The 22,554-nt window shown below is 37.9% G+C and overlaps 1 protein-coding gene across 1 annotated transcript; it reads right to left on the minus strand.

Annotated features, from left to right (window-relative positions):
* Nucleotides 1–6,214: 6,214 nt before the first annotated feature.
* Nucleotides 6,215–22,180, minus strand: atf6b (activating transcription factor 6 beta). Its single transcript, XM_054605532.1, is given in 18 exon segments — nt 6,215–7,064; nt 7,067–7,203; nt 8,305–8,389; nt 8,525–8,624; nt 9,099–9,166; nt 9,596–9,695; nt 10,675–10,782; nt 11,836–12,027; nt 12,410–12,492; nt 13,773–13,952; nt 15,306–15,475; nt 15,562–15,726; nt 15,854–16,028; nt 16,385–16,464; nt 16,588–16,647; nt 17,256–17,337; nt 18,240–18,319; nt 21,655–22,180. Coding segments are annotated over 18 exon segments (2,070 nt in total). The 5' UTR covers nt 21,728–22,180; the 3' UTR covers nt 6,215–6,932.
* Between the last annotated feature and the right edge of the window lie 374 nt (nt 22,181–22,554).

Here is a 22,554-nt window from a genome sequence, read left to right on the forward strand (position 1 = left end):
TAAAAGTAATGCAGTGATATTTGTGTTTACGTCAATGGGTACGTTGGAAACAGGAACTGCTAGCCGCTGATTCTGCATACTTCTAATGATGCTAATTTACCAAAAAATAAATCTAGGCTAACACTTTCTGTTTCACTTTGCAGTTTGTTTACAACTTGTCCTACTGACTGTGATCCGTGTCACCGTTTTCCAAGGATCTCAACAAAGACGTTGGTCAGCACAACAGAAATGATGACAAACTAAGAGAATAATACTCCAGAATCACAGTTTTAACAACAAATCTGTGAGGGAGACAAAAAAATAAATAGAGTAAAGAGCACTGCACTCACACTGTAGAAATCTGGATACGTTTTGCTCGTTTGCTGTCTTCTCTCTTATGTCTCATTCCTTAAAAAAAAATAAAAAAAGTATGTTGGCTCGATAGTTTTGTCTTTGAAGAAGAAGAAAACGAAGAGGTGTCAGAGTCAGAGAGAGAGAGAGAGAGAGAGAGAGAGAGAGAGAGAACGTCTGTCATCAGCTGAAGATTTAAAGTCTGCTGAGGAGGAAAACATTCATTAATACAGAGCTATAAAAACCAGACACACACACACACACACACACACACACACACACACACACACACACACACACACACACACACACACACACACACACACACACACACACACACACACACACACACACACACACACACACACACACACACACACACAGTATGATATCATGCTGAGGATTATGAATCCATTGATTGATGAGTTTCTCTGGCACACGGTTCACTGTGTGTGTTTCTTCCATCTCTAGTTTTTTAATAAACTCTGAAGTAAATTATTTTGTGTTTGGACATTTTAATGGCTACAGTGAAGAACTGTGATACTTCTCTTTACGATCCCTGTGGGCACGCTGTTTTCAGCACACACACATATATATATATATATATATATTATATAAATATGTCTTTATTGCAGTCTCACTCCAGTCTTTTCCATCCGTTTCCAGAAGCAGCAGGAGGATGAACAGTCTCTGCAGCGCTACGTCGCCCTCTAGCTGATAAAGATCATCAGGTTCTGCAAATACGGTGAACGTTGTTGCATTCAGAGTAAGGGATGTATTATTTGGAGCGACTGTTATTTAAAGCTACGTGTTGTAACATAGAGGATGACAATTGAGAAAGTCTCTAAAGTTGGATGGGAGCCGTGGTGGACGGGTCAAACAAACACAGGACTTTAACCCAGGAGACTCCTGGTGAAACTAAGAGCACACATTGTTATTTAACTGCTTATGTTGTGTTACGTTGTTAGGTAGGACTGTCTTTCACCAAGGAGAGAAGGGAGGCTGTTGATATTTTATGTTGACATATTAAGTTGTCAGGTCATGTCACATCTAATGTCACGTTGTAGTGTCACTCTGTAACGACACATTGTAACGACACTCTGTAACGACACTCTGTAACGACACTCTGTAACGACACTCTGTAACGACACGTTGTAACGACACTCTGTAACGACACGTTGTAACGACACTCTGTGACACTGACGACTCTGTGACGACACTGTAACGACACTCTGTAACGACACAAACGACACTCTGTAACGACACTCTGTTGTACGACACTCTGTAACGACACTCTGTGACTCTGACACACTCTGTGACGACACTCTGTGACGACACTGTAACGACACTCTGTAACGACACGTTGTCACGACACTGTGACGACACTCTGTAACGACACTCTGTAACGACACTCTGTAACGACACTCTGTAACGACACTCTGTAACGACACTCTGTAACGACACTCTGTAACGACACTCTGTAACACTCCGTAACGACACTCTGTGACGACACTCTGTAACGACACATTGTAACGACACTCTGTAACGACACTCTGTAACGACACTCTAACGACACTCTTTAACGCCACTCCGTAACGCCACTCCGTAACGCCACTCCGTGTTTTTGCTGTCATGATGGGGTGTTGAGTGTAAACTAACCATTTCAGAACAATAACGTGAAAACAGTGAAGGTGTCTTAAGGTTCTCTAGAAACCTTTCACATTTCAAAGCAGTAGAATTTCCCCTTTAAATACATTTGACGATAACGGACTAAAAATGGCTTCTTTTGTACTTTCTTTCTTTTTAAAATGGTTTTAAAGATGTGTCATCATATTCAAAGTCGATCTTAAACACAAACATTTGTCTCAAAGGTGAATCTAACAGAATTCTTCCCCCTTCAGGTGAAGTGTACCCGTTTGTTCAGGTGAGGTGGTGTTCCCCTCCACCCTCACGTCCTCAGGGACGGTTGTTAACCTGCAGCTACGACTGTTTTTATGACTCTGAACTTTATTCTACAGCAGCTCATTCAGCTTTAAAACCTTTAAACATTTACAGCTCCACAATTAAGAAGGTTAAAGTGAGAGCTGAGGGCCTCGGGGGTCTGCAGCTGGGTCACTTCTGAATAGTGATCAACAGGAGGAAAACTGCAACATTCCTCCCTTTAATTCTTTACAGACTTGAGAAACAAACTATTACCTCCTTAATGTTTGATTACAAGCTCACATGTCCGAGTAAAGTTCAGCATATTTATATTTTGTTAACTGTCAACAGCTTCTGTGTGAGAGCAAAAACAAGAAAGGTATCTATTAAGAAAAACACAAAACACTGAAATAAAAGCGGCAAAAACTGACTGAAACCTCGTCCGTCTGCTTATTTTATCTCCTCAGCCGAACTGGAACGTACCATCCGACAAGCAAAAATAGGGTGAACCAAACACAAACAATATTCAAAATCAAGCAAAATGAATAACAACAAACTTAATAAATATTTCTTAATATATATTAATGTAAAGTTAATGCTACAAATCCCAGCGTACCTGTGAGCTCTCACACATACAGGTGAGTGCATTAAATGTATTTACTGCAGAGCTATTTCACCTGTCCTCCTACAATAAGCTGCTCCGTGATGATCATACAAACCTGTTTTCTACCAGTGATTGATCAGCTGATTGACATCCGAAACAAACTTGTGAAAACAAACTTGTTAAATAACCCAACAGACAGAAAAACACAGATAATATTGTTGAAATTCAATAACAAACGACAGGAGAACTGACGTTAGTTTATTATTTCTTTATCAAAGTCAACGCTTCGTTTCCTACAAACATAAAAGGCAGAAGTTCAGATGTGTCGCGTGATCGGAGAGGATGGAATAAGAAAGATGTATTTACATATTTAAATAATAAAAACAACAACAGAGGCGATCTGTGTATACATCGTATTTACATCGTTACCGTTGGTTACCACAGACTGCATGCCGTCACATTCACATGTGTGTGTGTTGGAAAATCCTTTTTAAACATCTGATAGTAAAAACAACTAATATATGAATGTTTGAAATCTCGACTATGATCAGGTCGGTGGTTTTTAACTGGATCTGAAAGTAAAATTCTGCCTCCGTAAAACCTCACAATCACAGTTTTGTTTTTATGTCAAAGAACAGAATTAAAACTCCAGTAAACAATTCACACATTCATGATTTAAGAAATATCTGATCCAGGGAATTTCTGCAATTTGAGTACTTTGATAGATCTTATTATTTTAAAAAGGATCAATGCGTAGATGAACAGAACATTTAATTAATTTAATCACTTTTTTTCCCCCTTTCTAAATAGTGAATAGTTGCTGGTTTGCTTCCTCTTCTGAACATAAATTGACATTTTTCTTAATATTTTGGGATATTTTCTGACCCAAACTGATGTGATTTATTGAGAAAATAACTGACATATTTATTGATATTAATAATAATAATAATAATGCTTCAGACAGGAAGTAAAAAGTCAGTTAAAAACCACCAACCAGATGAGTAATATTGCCCCAAACATTTGCATCCAACCCTTATTTGTTAAAACCAGGAACATAAATTGTTTTTTTAATTCGAACATCTGTTCCCCAGCCGCTCTCTTCAAAAACATTTAACTTCATATCCACTTTTTTTTTTCGTCTTTGCATTTATTTACACAAAAAGTAACAAATTCAATCGATCAGTATATAAAAAAAAAAGCATATTTATATATTTGTTCCAGGTAGAGCAGCGTGCAGTGCAGCGGGCCGGAGACGAAGAAGAGCTCCACAAACAAAACAGAAAAACCAGAGCCAGAAATAAAGAATGTTAAAGTTAGTGGTAGTTAAAGGAATAATTAGACATTTTTGGGAAATCAACCTTTTTTCGATTGCTGAGAGTTCGATGTTCAGATTGATACCAAACTCATGTCTGCTAAATGTGTTGGTTAGCCTAGCTTAGCATAAAGACTGGAAACAGAGGGAAACAGCTAGCCTGGCTCTGGTCAAAGGTAACAAAAGCTCATTAAATTATCAACATTTTATATCTTCTCTGTACAAAAATCAAAGAGTAAAAACTACAAATCATGGAGGAGTTATGTGCCGTGAATTTCTGAAAATATCCAACTTTTCTTTAACTGAATCTTTGATTTTCACACGTTTTATTAGCAAATACAAAATATTCAGGTAGTTCTCTTAGTAAACGGAAAATATGCGAATGGTAAAACTCAGGTTTTTATTTCTTTGATTGTCAAACCTTTTTCGTTTTGCTCTTAAAGGGCCACTCCAACAATTTAGAGTCACATAGAAATAAAAAGAGTAGAAGAAATACACACCACAGAAGATCCCACATTTCCCATGATGCCGAGTAAACTGACCTTGATGTGTGAAACTGTTGGAGTGACTCTTCAAAGTTTTTAGATTCAATGAGGCAAAAACCAAAAACAAACACAAGATAAGAAAACAGGTTTTTGTTTGAAAGAAAGAAAGATTTGAAACATTTCTTTGTTAGAAGAAAAAACAGGAAGAGTTAAAGGTTTGAGACATTTTATACAAACAAGTAAAAAACAGATTACGTCTTGTTTTGGCAGTCGTGATCTTCTTAATGAAAGTTAATTCTGTACAATAAAAAAAACTTGTTTATATTTCCATAAATATATTTTTCATGAGTTCATACGACGAGCTCATGAGAAGGTGGTTGGTCCACTGAACAAAATATAAAACTCAAATCCCATCAGTCTGCTTTTCCCTCCGAGTCTCATTATGACAAACTTTATCTTTTTATTAATGATTTTTTTAAACTTTTTGTTGTCAAAAGATTAAATGACAAAGAAATAAAAAAAAATATAAAAAAGGTGCCAAAAACAAAGAAAAAAATATCTACAGAGAACATTGATATTTACAACTATTAAATAAAACAAAAACATGATTTTTATAAAAAAGAAAATAAACGAGGGACTCCACATGAAGCTGGATCTTAGGGATGAAGTGGTTTATTTTTATGGGAGCAGGAAGATGAAGATATTATGGGATGTTGGCAACGTTAAAAGTATGCAGAATTAGCTGCTATCAGCTCCTGTTTTCAGTGTATTCATGGATGTAAACACAAATATCACTTTATTACTGTGATGCTGAAGAAAACTTAAAAACGTGAAGACCCTCAGGCAAGTTCTGCAATTCCAAAAAACATTTTTTCTGTTTTTGAGCAGATTCACGGACGTTTATGCTCGATGGACGTCAAGATAATGACATCATTACGCTACACAGAATTTAATAATATGCGTTTTATAACAGAATCATGGAGTGAATAAATACAAAACTTGTACTTATTATAGTTATTATATTTTATACTTTAGTAAATATCAAGAGTTATCACAGGTTTAAAGAGCAGCTTACAAGCTGCCTATAAAAACTATTTCACATCCTTTTTTTTATTAATATGTATATAATTATTACTTTTCTTTTGCAAGATCCAAATATATTATTATTATTATTTTGTGAAACTTTTGCCTTTATTGTTGAGAAATGACTGAAACGACGAACCGATAATCAACTGCTTCAACTGTAGCATATCATTTATTCATTTTTTAAATAAAATAAAATAAATATTTTAGTTTCTGTCGGGAATGAAAAGATGTTAAAACTAAAAGATGTTTCTCTGACAGCGGATCAATATCAGCTAATCACAGATATATTTATATAAGATTTGACTGTATGTGGCTGACGAATATGACAGGTTGGATTTAGAAACAGCGGCTAAATGTCTTAAGTCACATTAATCAATAAATCTTGATATATTGCGTATAGTTTCTTGGACTCTTTTATTCTCCAGACTCAGAATTTTATTTATATATATTATTTATTTATATATATATATATATATATTTCCTTCCTTTAACTTTAAGATCCAGCTTCATGCAGCAGCCGACTCATAACAGAACTGAGAGTCACAACAACAAAAATATACAAACGTAAACTCCACAGAAACACCGCTGAGAGCCGGACCATCAGTAGTGTCGAGGAAACACAGGAAGTGACCTCGTTCAGTCCAGCTGGAGCTGCACGGTCACAACTTTAACTAAACGGGTTTATTGCTGATCAATAGATTTCTCTCTGAATGAAACAGAACAGGTGAGTTTTAGTTCTTGAAGGTGTGACTCTGCACCTGGACTCGCTGATGAGGTCACTTCCTGTCCTCCACGCTTCATTCAAACTGTACACTTTCACAATTAAATATTAAAAACGCAGTATTGTTTCTAAGTGCGTTGTGCTGCCGGGTCTTTACCCGACTTCTAGAAATATATTCTTATATATTAGAATATCATCTTCAATAGAGGCTTTTATTTAATGTCTGAACAGGGGGGTTGAGTTTCTATCGGCTCCGTTTATGTGTTTAAACAATGACAGCTTGAATTATTGATTTTAATTCTATGCAGATGTTTTTATGGAGTTTTTTCTCAACTTTTCGGTTTCCAGTCAACTGCAGGTAACTTTTCCAGAGAGCAGAGATGTGTGTGTGTGTGTGTGTTACCTGTCGGAGGGATGATGATGTTTTTAAACATGTAACCTTTAACCCTCCTCAGACCCCTTCTGATTGGCTGATTAAATATTCCGCTGTCCGTCGGCGGGCGGGTAAAGGTTGCCTCGTAGGCGAGGGGTGGTGGTGGTGGGGGTGCTGGTGGTGGCGCCCTCGCAGCGAGGTGTGGTTGCCGTGGTGATGGTGGTTGTGGTGGGGGAGGAGGGGGAGGCGGGGGCGGGTCTCGGAGGGACGGCGGTACGGCGGAGGACTTGATGGGGACGATGCGGGTGTCCATGACCTCACAGTCGACCTGCATCATCATCTCGTAGCCCTGAGAGGAGTTGTAGAGACTCTCTGAGGGGGGAGGAAGGAGGACGGGGAGGAGAAAGGGAGGAAGGAGGACGGGGGGAGGAGGAAGGAGGGAGGAAGGAGGACGGGGGAGGAGAAAGGGAGGAAGGAGGACGGGGAGGAGAAAGGGAGGAAGAAAGAAAAGAAAGCAAAAGTTTTTACTCACATGCCAGAGATGGTTTGTTTTTTGGTCGATTTTACAATTTAAATACACACTTCAAACTTTAATGATACTTGTTTTATTAACGTCTTCTTTATTTGCTTGCTTGTTTATCATATTGTAAAATTTACATATTTTCTATTTCTAAATTTACTGTTGCACTGTGTTTATGGTAAAGAACCAATCACTAAACCAAATTATTTGCATGTGTAACATCTGATTCTGCTTTCCTACAAATCAAAAACAATATCCTCATAAATGTACTTTTAATGTAGTTTTCATTTTGAACTTTTCTTTAATCACATCTCGGTATCTTGACAATTTCAATTTTTAAGTTCTAACAATCCCTTTAAATTATAACAACTTGTTTTTGAGAAATAAGTCAGTTTGGCATAAATACTACATTACCCATGAGCCTCAGCTGCTCTCTGTTGCTATGGAGAAGTCAGGGGACCCAAACTGCCTAATGTTTTATAAAGTTTCTACTTTGTGTCATTTTTTAGCTTTAAGTCACAGACAGAATCGTCAGTGGCTGGATGTTTCTTGCTCAGGTGCATCTTGGGAGTTGTAGTTGATGTCTGTCCTTCAGGATTTGACTATTTTAATCAAGATATTTTAACACATTTTGGATACGTTTTTTTATCCTTATGATTCAAACAGGAGAGTTTAATGTCCAAGAATCGAAGAACTACAACTGTACTACAATATGTTTTTAAATATACATCTCAAAAGGAGCTGTAACAGTTTGTAGTTTTTGGTAAAAAAAAGAAGCTCACAGTGCATCTGAAATAATAAGCCGATTGATTCATAACTTTTTTTTAACGTTTTTTTGATCATGGATGAATTGTTTCAGTTATTATTCATGATTATCTCTTAAAGATTAGCCTGCAGTTTTGTCCAGTTAACCATCTCATGACTCATCAGTTCGGTGCTGAGAGAAGACTCACCGTTCACAGACATGGCCGGCATCACCAGAGACATTTTGGGTCGGCTGGTTTTATTGTGGCTGATGGCCGGTAACAACAGGTGATCCTGTGGAGAGAAACAGACCAGGTTTAAATTATCTGGCTTTCAAAAGTCAGAATAACCATAACTATTAAACATGATATTAAACAATAACACATATTCAGCTGAAGGAGGTTTGGTTTCTGTCGGACTGTAACGTACCCGTCTGAAGGAGACGACGTAGAAGGTGTCCTCTCTGCGGTCGATGGCGTCCAGGAAGTCGCTGTAGGTGACCTCGGGACCAGGAAGAACCTGCAGCTGACTGCAGACAGGAACAGGAACACGTTCAAGGTTGTTACTGACTATTACTACAAAACAAAAGACTCAAATATATCGTTTCACTGACTGAAATATTACTTATGTTGTTATCTGAGTTTCTAATCAGTTTAGTCGACGCTACCAAAAGTTTGAAGCTGAAATTTTCATATTATCATATTTTTAATCACTCAAAACAATTGATTTGTTATTTGGATTTCAGACTTGAAATGTTGAGGGATATTTTATGTTACTATGAGCCGTTGTTTTAGTTTTAATCTTTAATTAAATTAATAATTATCAGTTAGTTCACCCAGCTGACAGAAACTCACTGCTTTACTTTCAGTATGTATATAAATATATTTTCAGTTTCACAAAGCTTTGCATTTCTCTTGAACTTCTCTAACGACATAATGAAATCCTAACCGGTCGAACCACAGAATATCTTGTGTCATAAATGTGATTGTTTAGGAAAATGAACCTTTCTATGGAGCGGTGAGCCTGGATCGGCAGATATCTGGAGAAGTTCGTCTTCCTCAGCTGAGCTTTCTGCAAAAACAAAGTGGGATTGAAAAAACCCTGTTATATTAAGGTTTTTAAAATATATGAAAATATATACATTTTATCTTGGTTTTTCCTTAATGTTGAAAAAACAAGAGGATTAAAACTAAAGTATAAAAAAACTCTCTAAAAACAGGCTTCAGACAGAGGAGAAGAAGAAGTAGCGTTAAGAAGAAGCAGAAGAAGCAGAAGAAGCAGAAGAAGAAGCATTAAGAGGAAGAAGAAGAAGAAGAAGAAGCAGAAGCAGAAGGAGAAGAAGCAGAAGCAGAAGAAGAAGCAGAAGAAGAAGAAGAAGAAGAAGAAGAAGAAGAAGAAGAAGCAGAAGAAGAAGAAGAAGCAGAAGAAGAAGCAGAAGAAGAAGCAGAAGAAGAAGAAGAAGAAGAAGCGTTAAGAGGAAGAAGATGGTTTCTACTGAACCTGGGCGATCTTTGCCTTCTTGGCGACTTTGGGTTTCCCTCCAGACTTCTTCCTGTCGATCTGGTGTCGGTGGACCCAACCTCTCAGCTCGTCTGCCAGCCTGAACAACAAGAGACAGACAGAAAAAGACATTTAATGAGAAGAAAACATAATATGACTTCCTGTGTGACAAAGGGCATACGATATCTAACAACTCCAGACAAAAAGGTCCAGAAGTACAAACACACTATTTATAATTCTCTAGTCAGGTTCAAATCTCATGTTTTCTTTTTTTAACACCATCATGTTTCACCAGAGGTTTTTAAAAGGATTTCTAAAACTGTGCATTTAGATCCTGAGTGTACGTTTTCATACACAAACTTTTATGCAAATGAGGATAATATCAGTTTGTGGTTTGAACAGATAATCGTAGGACGGTTGGTTGTGGCCTTTTTGTAATTGGAATGAATTAGAAAGAAGGTAGAAACGAAAACAGGAAACAGGAAGGATAGAAGGAATGAAGGAATAAAAAGAAGGGACAAGGGGAGATGAGAGAAAGGAAAGAGGGAAGGATATAAGAAACAAAAAAGGAAGGCAAGAAAGAATGAAGGAAGGTAAAGAAGAAGGAAGGATGGAAAGAAAAGGAGGAACAAAGGAATGAAGAAGGTTGAAAGGAAAGACGGGGATAGAGAAAGGAATGAAGAGATGAAAGATTCAAAGATGTAAGAAAGGAGAGAAAGAAGGAAGGTTTGAAAGTGAAATGGGGAGATGACAGAGAGGAAAGAGGGAAGGAAAGAAGGGACAGAAAAAGGAATGAAGATGAAAGAATGAAAGGAGGAAGACTTAAAAGAAGGGAGAAAGGAAACAAGAGAGGAAACAAGGAAGGATGGAAAGTATGATGGGAGAAAAGTTTTACTATTTAAATGTTTATTGTTTCAGCGGATAAAGACACAAAAACCAGCTGCTTCAGTCGGAGACATTCAGTCTGATTTATTAGAAATGTGTGTTTTTATATTTGTGTATCTTTTGTGAGTATCAGGAGGATGAGGAGGAGATGAAGAAGGACCAGAGGAGGACAAACAGACGAGTGTTTGACTGACCTGAGAGACTCGGAGCGGTTGAACTGTCTGCAGTCTGAAGAGCTGAAGTAACGGTCGATGTCCTGAAGCACCAGATCCTTCATGTCACTGAACACATCACTCAGGTTCCTGCACACACACACACACACATAAACACAAACACACACACACACACACACAAACACACACATAAACAAACACACACACACACACATAAACAAACACACCAAGGTTAATTAAGTATTCTTTAAATGCAGGAAAACAAACAATTTGAAGGAAACAAATCGTTCAATTCAGCAGAAAAACATGGAGGAAGTGACAGATGTGATGAGAACCAGTTCTGAGAGATGATGAAAACACTCATCTGTTATCAGCAGGAAGAAGGAAAGAAAAGAGGACAAACGTGTTTCAAAGGCCCAACAGAACCGGTTCTCCGTCGTCTTTAATGTTTCCTCGTTGAGACGTTCTGCTGCTCGTTTGTTTCTCCGTAGATTAATGACACCAAACGGCTTTCCTCCCTCTTTTCTCTCCTTCCTTCTTAATTTTACTTTCCTCTTGTTTCCCCCCCTTTTCTCCATCCCTCATTCATTCCTTCCCTTCCTTTCCTCTCATCTTTCTATCCTTTCTTTCCATCTCTCCTTCATTCTTTTCATCCTTCCTTTCTTCTTCATCTGTATTTCCTTTCTTGTTTCCTTCCCCCCTTCCTTTGTTCTTTTTCTTTCCATCTCTTCTTCCTTCTTTCCTTTTCTTCTTCCCTCCCGTCTTTCCTTTCTTCCCATCTCTCCTTCCTTTCTTTCAACTCTCCTTTTTTCTTTTTTCTTTCCCTTTTTTGTTTCTTTCCCTCTTTCCTTCTTACTTTTCCTTTCCTCCCATCATTCCATCCTTTTTTCCTTTCCTTCGTTCCTTATATACAACATATATAACTTCTTTGACTCGTTATCTGCAGTTGAACTTGATCGGGACATTCCTACATTTTTTATTTATTTAATTAATTAATTAATTATTTGAAAACAATGATTTCTCATTTGCTAATGAAAACACACCGATTAGTTCCAGCTTTAGCTGAACGTATGAACATCTGGAGTAACACAGTGTAAAAATAAACATGTTTAAAGGAGGAGATCTGCTTATGAAAGTAATATCAAATATATTATGACCTTCACTCTGTCGGATTCTTCTCACCTGAACTGATACGACTCTGCAGCCTCGTCTCCTACGTCCTCCTCCGTCTCCGTCGTGTCCTCCACTCTGCTCGGAGGCTGAGCCGCCGCCCGTTGTTGTTGTTGTTGTTGTTGTTGTTCGAGCTCCAGCAGTCGTCGTCCCGTGTACGTCACCACGCCGTCCTGAAGGTCCGTCAGCTTCCTGTCTGAGATGCTGCAGGACAGAAGAAGACAGAGAGCTCAGATACTCCTTATGTTTTTCATTTGTGGATTAAGAAAGTTATACTGTGGGATTGATGAGTTGATTTTGAATTATTGTGGTATTGTGCAGTTTTAAATATATTCAGGATTATTGGGAGATCCTGTAGGTTCTGGATATTTATAAACATGGCATTTTTGTGCCTAAATTCAGAATGTTTTCAGTCACTTTACGGTTAATTTCTGTTTCCTGAAGTAAGTACTCTTTATCTTAAAAGGCTTTTTTCCAAAGAGGGGCACAAAAGAGTTTAAACATAAAAAACGATGAAACAAATAAGATAAATACATAAACAAAATTTAAAAACCACAATAAAGAAAGTTTTAAAGTTAGAGGTTACCTGACGGGTCCGAAGCTGAAGGTCATGAACAGCAGGACGGCCATGACGCACACCGCTCTCTTGTTGCTCGCCGAGTCGCTTCCCTGAAAAACACAAAAGGGAAAAATTACAGCACACAAATAAACACTGTTTATATAAACACAGAACACAGAACTCAACATTATGCAGAGAGGAAAGAAAGTCATAATTAATTTCAACAGAAATACAAATACACTTTTCTTGTTTCCGCATTTAACTTGAGAAGAAAAAACAAATGTGCAAATTTGCATATTTTCACTTTCCAGCTGATTTTTCTCCTTCAGGTTTCACAGGATTATCTCTTTCAATGCTTTAGGTCCTGACCTTTATCTCTCTGTAGATAGATTTATTCCTGTTCAACCTGTTGTTGTTTATCAAGTTCATCATCATTGTTTCTGTAATCGCATCTCTTTCCTCATTGAAAAAAGAGTATGAATACAATTTACTCATTTATCTTCTGAGTTATTGATTAATCGTTGGAATAATAGACTTGCGACGGGTGGCAACGACTTTTTAACATTTGAAAAATAGGGGGAGCAAAACATGCACCTCACAATAAATACATTCTTAATATTTGTTGCATCAGTTATATGAACGTGTAAAAAAGCTGCATGTGTGTCGGAGCGTTTACTCCTTCGACCACAGGCTTCTGTTTGAGAAACAATAGTGAAACAAATGAAGCGGTTTGACTGCGGGGAGAAAGGTTTCACAACCCTGTCAACATCTCAAATCTAGAATTTGCAAACTGGTTCAAAACAACCAGATGGACAACAAAAAAGAAACTTGTGAAGTCTCAGGAGACAGAACATGAAACTGCAAAAAAAATTACATTTGTCTTCTTTAATAAAGCTTTTAATTCACATTTATATTATTAAACTGACGTATAAGCTGTTGTCAACCACTCACAATATAATGTGTTGTAATTATGTGACAAAATAAAAAAATATATATCTTAAAAAAGACACAGTTGTCACTTTAACAGCCAAAATTTCATGTATTTTCTGTTTAAAAGGCATTGCTTTCTGTCCATATTTGAAGATAAATGTGGATCTACTAATGTACTGGGAAATAAAATGTGACCCCTCTATGTTTTTCTTTATTACTTTGAGATATTATTTGGTGATTATTCAAAAACTACAAGTCCCATGAGGCTTTGGCAGCACTATCAGGGTTCCTGCTTTTTTCTAGAGATCATTTTCAGCGATGATCTCTGTGGAACTCTGATTCAAAAGGCGAGCATGAAGTCAGCTCTTCACTCATTTGTAGGTCAAACGAGGTGACGATTAAGAAGGAGACACAGCCGATGAAGAAGATGAAGCGTCCCGTCCTCCCTCCTCTTCCTCACCTCTTTCCCGGACAGTCTCTCCCTCAGCGCCTGGTTCTCCCGGCGGAGGCGTTCGTTCTCCTGCTGGGCCTCCCGGAGCTGAGCCTCCAGGTTCTGCAGGTACTCCTTCTTCTTCTTCCTCGACTGGCAGGCCGACTCCCGGTTCTTTATCATCCGCTGCTGCCGCTTCAGCACCTTCATCTGCACCAGGAGGAGGAAGAGGAGGAGGGAAGGGAAGAAGGATAAATAGGAATAAGGGATGGAAATAGCCCGGAGGAGGAGGTCGAGCGGAGTGAATATGCAGCGATGGAGAGAAGAAAAGAGGAGGAAAGATGAGGAGGAGGAGAACACAAAGAGAGAAAACAGAAGGTTCAACAGGTGAACGACATAATCAAACTCCCTGAGGGAAACTTCATGTATCAGTTTATGTAAGAGGTCAGCATGATGTTACCAAACCTGCCAAACCGCTGTTTATCTGAATAAATACCACCACTGACTTCTTTCCTCTCATTTATTCTATTTTATTTTGCTTTTTTGGAGCAAAAACAACACATTGACACATTGCACATAGCCATTAAATGATGAATAACAGTACAAAGTCAATTAAACGACAAACAAACAACCCAGACAACGACGATAACATGATATAACTAAACAAAACATTGAGAGACAAAGGGCATCATCTCGTACCAAAGATCCCAAATACAAGATTAAAAAGAAACACTGTCACTTTGGTGAGATGGGACATTTCCCATTTAATCCAAGCAGGGTCGCCGTATCTCGTTAAATGTTTTACCATCATTAGAAACAAGTCAAGTATTAAATGCATTATTAAGAAACAAAAAGTTGACTATCCTGTGAACCATTTGATTTGGCCTCCTGTTTCTAAAACATTGAAAACAAACTGAGACATGTTAACAGAGCTTTAATCAGTTAATTAGTCTAGTAACAAAGCGCTGCAACAACTTGCAGAACTTGCCGAGCAGAAACTTTGTTTACTGCTAGAGAGGATAAACCAACCACAGTCTGACATGGCTGAAGGCTGAAGCTGATTCTGCAGGAACACTAAAAGTCTGAGAAAAACTGCAGATAATGAAAATAGATTTTTAGGACAGAGTCGCTGCCCATCTTTCGGCGCAGGCTGAAAACTCACCTCTTCATGAAGTACTACCCTGAGCCTTCCTCGTAGCACTTATTGTATTCGTATTAGTTCGCTGCACTTATTGTATTCGTAGTAATTTGCCTCTGCACTATACTTTTGCTCTGGTTTATGCTCTTAGATGCTTGTTTAAGAAAGGAGATGCACTTATGACTTCTGGTGACTAGTAGTTCTCTTGAATACCTATGTTGAATACACTTCCTGTAAGTCGCTTTGGATAAAAGCGTCTGCTAAATGACTGTAATGTGATGTAATGTAATGTAGGACCTTCTGTTTCTAAAGCATCTAAAAACAAATTGTCCTTTTTTAAAAATTGTAGAATATTTAGTTTACTTCGGAACAATCCAACTCATCTGACGGTTCATGTTCTTTTTCGGAACATCCAGACTACTCACATCGATGTCGTTGGAGTTGTTGCCGGGTAACGCCGTCGTCGCCGGGACGATGGGTTTGCTGGTGGGCGGGGCCGTGGGACTGGAGCAGTGCTGGGGGATGCTGGGAGAGACGGGCTCCATTTTGACGATGGCCGGAGCCGAACCGAGACAGACAGACTGAGACAAGACGACTGGAGGAGGAGAGAGGAAGAGAGGTCATCAGAGGTCGCATTCAAAGAACTCAGTCATTCAGGCTTTAAACACAAACCCTCCTCACCAGGTCTGTTCTGGTCCAGGGAGGGGAGGCCCTGCAGGATGAGGGTCTTGGCCGGTGTGGGGGTCTGGGGGACGGGGAGGGCGGCGACACAGACTGGTCGGGGCTGGATGGGAGGCTTGGTGCTCAGGATGGAGCTGGCCTTCAATGTGGCCGAGCCCGGCAGAACTTCAGGTGAGAGAAAAGAAGAGCACGATGGAGTCATTTCAGCTGCTTCGCTCTGCAGGAACACTTTCAAAACAAATGTGACGATTTGAGATGCAAATACAAGTTTCAACTAACGGCCGGAACCTACCGGCGGCCTGCGCCTGGATTCCACCGATGACTGCTGGGATCTGCGTCGTTAAGGACATCTGTCGTGAGGGTATGCCTGACGTTGCCACGGTGATCTCCATGGAGCCCAGCGGAGGAGAGAGCACGTCTCCGTACATGTACGGAGGAGTCGGAGGGTTTTCACCTTTAACGGTGATCTAGACGGAGAGAAGACGGAGTCAGATTATGATATTTTTGTTGTCGTAGTAATAGTTTAATAATGACAGAATCAGGACTTTATTTTGAAAGGGTTATTTGATTCTATTTTTCTTAAGTTAATACACATTTAAAACATCCTCCATGTTTTATTGGCGTCTTGATTAATTCAGTATACTGTTTGCGGCACTAATTTAAATCAGTACAACAAGATCATCGTAAGATACCACAAACTAAACGCAATTCTTCATCTAGTATTTTCACACTAAAAGTCTATGCACCTTCATACGTGATTAAAAGACAAACACCTATAATATTGTTTAATAGAAAGTCGGGTTTTTTTCTTAAACACACATACCTGTGGGTCAGGTGACATTGAAGAGCAGTCAGACCCAAGTGAGGAAGCAGGAGAGGGAGGCTCTGCTTTCACCTGGAACACTGGACAAACAAACAAACACATAAACCAGTTAAATACAGTGTGTTTGTGCTTAAAATAAATATATAAATATATATATATATATATATATTCCAATAGATCTTAAAATAAATTAGAGAACTTACACATTTCCACTGGTAACGGCTGAGTGATGGTCATCTTACTTTTTATCACCGGAGTTTCCCCTTTAGAGAAATAAAACCACACAGAAACATCAAGATAAACACTGTTGAGGATTAAATATGAGGTACTTTAAGGCTTAATAATAATAATAATAATAATAATAATAACTTTCTTCAAATATAGCATTTTAAAGTGCCATACAACAATTCATAAAGTCGATAAAACCTACATAAAAAAAAAGTATAAACCTACATGAAGTTGGAGACTTAAATAACTCAATGTTTCTGAAGAATTTCACTGTTTTCTAAGGGGATTACTGAGCCTTTAAAGAAATGAAACTATATATTTGTGTATTTAAAGATTGAAGTTTTCAGTAGGAACCAACGTGTTGGAGCTTAAAGCCACAAACAGGAAGTCAGACTGAGAGATGACATATTGATGGGGTTTTTCGGACAACATTCAACCTGTTCTCTTTAGGAGCAGAATCATGTCATTTCAGAAGAAGTATTATTGGAGTTCTGTGGCTGCTTTTTAATCTCAACAAAAGTCTGCCAACTTGTTTTTACAGCTGTGTTGGTCTGAGGCGTTACAAGTGAAACGCTGGTTGCGGGTGGTTTATTTGGTGGTTTAAGGTTTCCCGTTAGCGTCCCACGCTTGGCCGGGTCCGTACCTGTGAGAAGGTTGTCGTCAAGGTGTTGCCAGGGCGACGTGGGGTTGTCAGGATCGAGGGTGAGCACGAGGTCATTGTCAAACTGCGAGAGGGAGGGAGGAAAAAAAGAGAAAAGTCAGGTGGAAGATAAGGACAAACAACTGCTGGATTAGTCATGTGTGTGTGTGTGTGTGTGTGTGTGTGTGTGTGTGTGTGTGTGTGTGTGTTGTGTGTGTGTGTGTGTGTGTGACTAAACCAACTGACAAACAATTAGCCTGATTATTATTTTCTGTACTGACTCGTTGGTAAAAAGACTGAATTTATGTTGCAGACAAAATCTGAATGAGAGACACAGATATGTAGAATTACAGAGTTATAATAATTCAACATTTTAGAAAAATAAATCGTAAATTCTCAAATATTACTATATATATATATATATATATATATATATATATATATATATACTATTGAACCCACAAGAGGAACAGAGAAGAAGAATAATGAGAATTCTTCTTCCATTAAAGTAACAAACAGTAGCTGTTGTGCAGGTGAATCTATAGTTCACAGTTTCAACAAATCTGTGATAAAAATCAACAAGAGGAGAACTAGTAACATTAATATTTCCTAATTATTTGATTTATGTGTTTATATAAATATATGTAACAAAAATAGACAACTATCACAAAGTAATAGGACAACATATTTTTGACGGTTTACACGGACTTCAGAGTTGTTGAAATGATTTTTGGTGCTTTGGCTAAAAATATAATTGCAAAAAAAAGCGTGTGATTAATGTATAATAATAATAATAATAATAATAATAATAATCTGTTTGCTCCTTTTTTCTTTTGTGCTGATCAGATCCATGGCTCTGTTGTATTTAAGTACTATTTACTACTCTATGAAAGTGAGACAGTGTTTGGGTTCGAGGCCGAGCTTTGGTTTCTCTCTCGGTCTCGGAACAGAAATCGTTTCTGGTTTCTTTTCTTTTTGTTTCCGTACCGACGGTTCGTATTTCAGCCCCCGGCCGAGGTCGGCCTCCTCTCCCTCCTCCATGCTCTCACACTGGTACAGGCAGGCATCTGAGGAGAGACACGGGATTCAAACACACAACATCACAGGAGATATTAGGGAGAGTTATTATTGGGCAATATATATTAATATGCAGTGGAGGTGAAAAGCCCCCAAAAATGCTGTCAGATTTGAGCGACATCAGAGACAGATTTAGATGTAGTTGTAGTTTTTCTGACTCTTTTCTCACATAACACGTCTTTACAATCTGAACAAGATAACAGCAAACAGAGCAGGAAGGAAGTCTCAACAAAACACTGAATTATAAACATGTTGTTTTGGGCTGAAACTGTATCTGTTCATGTGCGACTCAGACAACAACAGATCCACAAAACAAGTTCAATCACAAACAACATGCACAAGCATTTTTCTCAAAGAATCAATTCAGTGTTTGGGCTATAAAATGTCAATAAATACAGCAAGAAATCACCAAAGTGACGTCTTCAAATATGATTAAACCAGATTAGATTAAATGTTTTTGACTGTACTGACACAACTAAATGTAAATGTTTTGTTTTGTCCCACAAACAGTCCAAAACCCAAATATATTCAGTGTAACATCACAGAAGACAAAGACAAAACATAATCGTTGCTGCTCTTCATCACTGCTTTTGGTTCTCTTCACATAAAAAGTTAAAGACTTTGTCTGTTAGAAAACAAGACAAAAATAAATAAAGGTTGCGACGAAAAAAAAGGCCAAAATGGATGTTTGACCCCTAAACCTGATCTGAACATTTATACAAGTTACTGATGGTGTGAACTTCTTAATACGCTTCATTTCCAGGAAATCAAACCAGACCGGTTTGTAACCACGACCCTGTCTGACATTGATCTCCCATCATGCTTTGCCTGATTTGATGATGGTGAAAACACCACTCTGGACTTTGAAACCGAAACAAACACCGAGGCCGATTATTGATCCCACATCCCGTCAAAGGGAGCAGGTGTGAACCGCAGGGGAATCAGCTGTTTGTATGCCATGACACTGCGGGGTTCAATGTACTTTATGAAGTCTCCCACACAATATGAGGAAACGTATTTCATAAATGTATTTATTATTGATTCCCCGAAAATCTTTCTATGTCAAAAATATAAATGTGCAGTTTTCTTTTTCAACAAAACATAGATAAATAAACACAATGTTCAATCTGTAATAATTAAATAACAGATGACACTATCACACAATCTTGAGAGGCTGCAGGTAATTAAATAAATACAATATTAATTACAAAAAAGGAAATAAATCAGGGGTTAGTGTTATTCTTATGGCATGAAGGTTTAAAGTCAGATAACATTTGTTAAAATTAATTTGTTGTTGTCTTAAAATCTGTGGATTATAATGAAAAGATAAACCAGACTTTTCCTTTAAAAGGGCCTTTTTTGAAAAAACAAAAGTGTAACTTGTTTAATTGTTGTATTCTTAATTATCCTCAGTGTTTTTGCTTTGTTGTGAATGTCTTTTGTGTTTTCAGCCTCTCGTCTGGATTATCTCTCTCTAGCTTTTTGTCCCAGTTCTCTCCTGGGGATCATTAAAGTTTCATTTAATCTATTCTGATTGATTTTATTGCCCGACTGAAAAAGAAACCAAACAACAGGAGAGTAAAATACTTTTGTCAGACCGACACAGGAGGTGATAAATGTTGGAATTTCACTGTTTGTCCGTCAAATTTGGAAACAAAACAGTTAAATTGAAGATTCAACAGCAGCTGGTGATTGTTTTTCACTTCTGTCTGCCTCCAATTGGTTCTCACATAATGCTAAAATACAATGTTATCAATTATAAGATAGCTAAATATGATAAGGCAACATTATCACTTATATTCTGTAATCTATTATTATTTTTTGATACAAAATACTCCTCTGTGAATCAGCTAGTACACGAGTATCTCCTTGTTTTTCACGGTATAATGCAACATAAAAGAAATACACATGCTCAATCACTCAATAAGGACAAAAACTATTAATATAATAATCATACTAAGACCCTACAAGCAAAAACATCTCCAACTTAACTAAATAAATCAAGCAGCTTCTTATTCATACATCTGTCTATATTGTGTTTACTTTAATATATTCCTATTTCAGGGACAGACATTTAGCTTTTCTAATAATTTATTTTATTGTGTATTCTATATAGAAATACATCTAGTTTTGATATGTATTTACTGTTTCTGTGTAATGCCTGAAATACCTGCTGATTCAATACAATACATTTGTATAAAGCATACTTATAAACTTATACTGCTAACACAGTTTATATAGTGTATTTATACCCCTTTATGTATTACTGTGCACTTCTGATTAGATGCTAAACTGCATTAGGCTCAACACATACATTTAATGGTAGAATACTATTTAAAAAGTAGTAAATTGGCAAAAATACATTCAGAAAAGTGCATTTCCTTTCAGAACAACACCTCTTATAATCCATATTCCACTGCTTGCATTTACTATTCGTATTAGTTTGTTTCTGTACTTTTGCTCTGGTTTATGCTTTAGATGCTTGTTTAAGAAAGGAGATGCACTTATGACTTCTGGTGACTAGTACAATCTTGAATACCTATGTTGAAGACACTTCCTGTAAGTCGCTTTGGATAAAAGCGACTGCTAAATGAATGTAATGTATGTATAAAGCATACTTATACACACAGTTTATATAGTGTATTTATACCCCTTTATGTATTACTGTGCACTTCTGATTAGATGCTAAACTGCATTAGTCTCATTGACATACATTTAATGGTAGATTAAAATGGTAAATTGGCAAAAATACATTCAGAAAAGTGCATTTCCTTGCAGAACAACACCTCTTATAATCCATATTCCACTGCTTGCATTTACTGTTTCTGTGTAATGCCTGAAATACCTGCTGATTCAATACAATCATTTCATATAAAGCAAACTTATGCACACAGTTTATATAGTGTATTTATACACCTTTGTGTTTCATTGTGCACTTCTGATTAATGCATTAAGCTCAACACATACATTTAATGGTAGAATACTATTTAAAAAGTAGTAAATTGGCCAAAAACACATTCAGAAAAGTGCATTTCCTTGCAGAACAACACCTCTTATAACCCATACTCCACTGCTTGTGTGAAGACAGAAACATTAAGAGAATAAATGTCCAGTTTTATGAAGAGAAAGAGAGAAGAAGAAGAACATGTGCTTGTTTTAAAGGTGTGACATCAGGCTGAAGGAGAAGCTGACACATCCGGGTCCTCAGGCTGAGGAAACCAACACACTAACTGCGCATGCGCAGCGACCCCACACCTCCGGCTAGCTCTGCGCCGCTGAAACACGTGTTTATTCCACGTTATTAAGGCTTTAAATGATATCTCACCCCAGTCTTCGCTTGTCAGGAGGTTATCAGCGAAGAAACGGCTGTCCAGGTCAGAGAGGAGGTCCGTAGTCATCACCACAGAGGCGACGGCGACGTGTTAGCAGCTAGCTGGCTAAACAAACACACACAAAATGGCCGCTGTGTTTCGCATTTGCGTTCTCCTGCAGCAGTGGGGGTTTTATATAATGTGTAGATCAAATGAAACGCGTCGGGGAGGTGTTTGTTGTGAGTTTTGAGCTCCGGATGGCGGCTCTTCCCTTCGCTTCGCATATGACAGACAAGGAAATGCTTTTTCCAGGAAGTTCCCGCCCTTTTGTAACGCAGCAGCCAATGAGAAGAAGGGATTCTGTGATTGACAACACGGGCGACCAATGAGATGATTCGTAGAAGGCGATTGGCGCAACGGCCAACCAATCGTTGAGGGGCTGTGCAAGAGAGGGAGGGAGGAAGTTTTAAAAGGTGATTTGGCCCAATCGTAACGGCGCGGTTTGATTGACAGGAGGGATCAGCCAATAGGCGTGAGGGAATTCCGGGTCCCGCGTTGGATTGACATGTGCGTTAGCCAATCACGGCTGATCAACGCAAAAAAGGCAGTTTTGGTTAAAGTCACGTGTTATGTCAGATTGTACAATGAAATAAAAATAAACTTGTTGAATTCTTCATAATGAACCCTTGTGATGCTAAGACTATTATTTTTATTATTATGAAAAATTTTAAAAATTTTAAAAATAAAACCTACAATAAATTTAAATGAGCTGACATTTGTAATCATATTCTTAAAAAATGTAAATTATCTTTTTAAAATTCTGAACTCACTAGTGAGAGAGACCAATCTATGAGGATGACGAGGAGAGCAAAAGTTTTCATCCCAATGTCTCGGGGTGAAAGATAAGATAAGAT

The sequence above is a fragment of the Anoplopoma fimbria genome, chromosome 10 (genome assembly GCF_027596085.1).
Source record: "Anoplopoma fimbria isolate UVic2021 breed Golden Eagle Sablefish chromosome 10, Afim_UVic_2022, whole genome shotgun sequence".
NCBI classification, from domain to species: Eukaryota; Metazoa; Chordata; class Actinopteri; order Perciformes; family Anoplopomatidae; genus Anoplopoma; species Anoplopoma fimbria.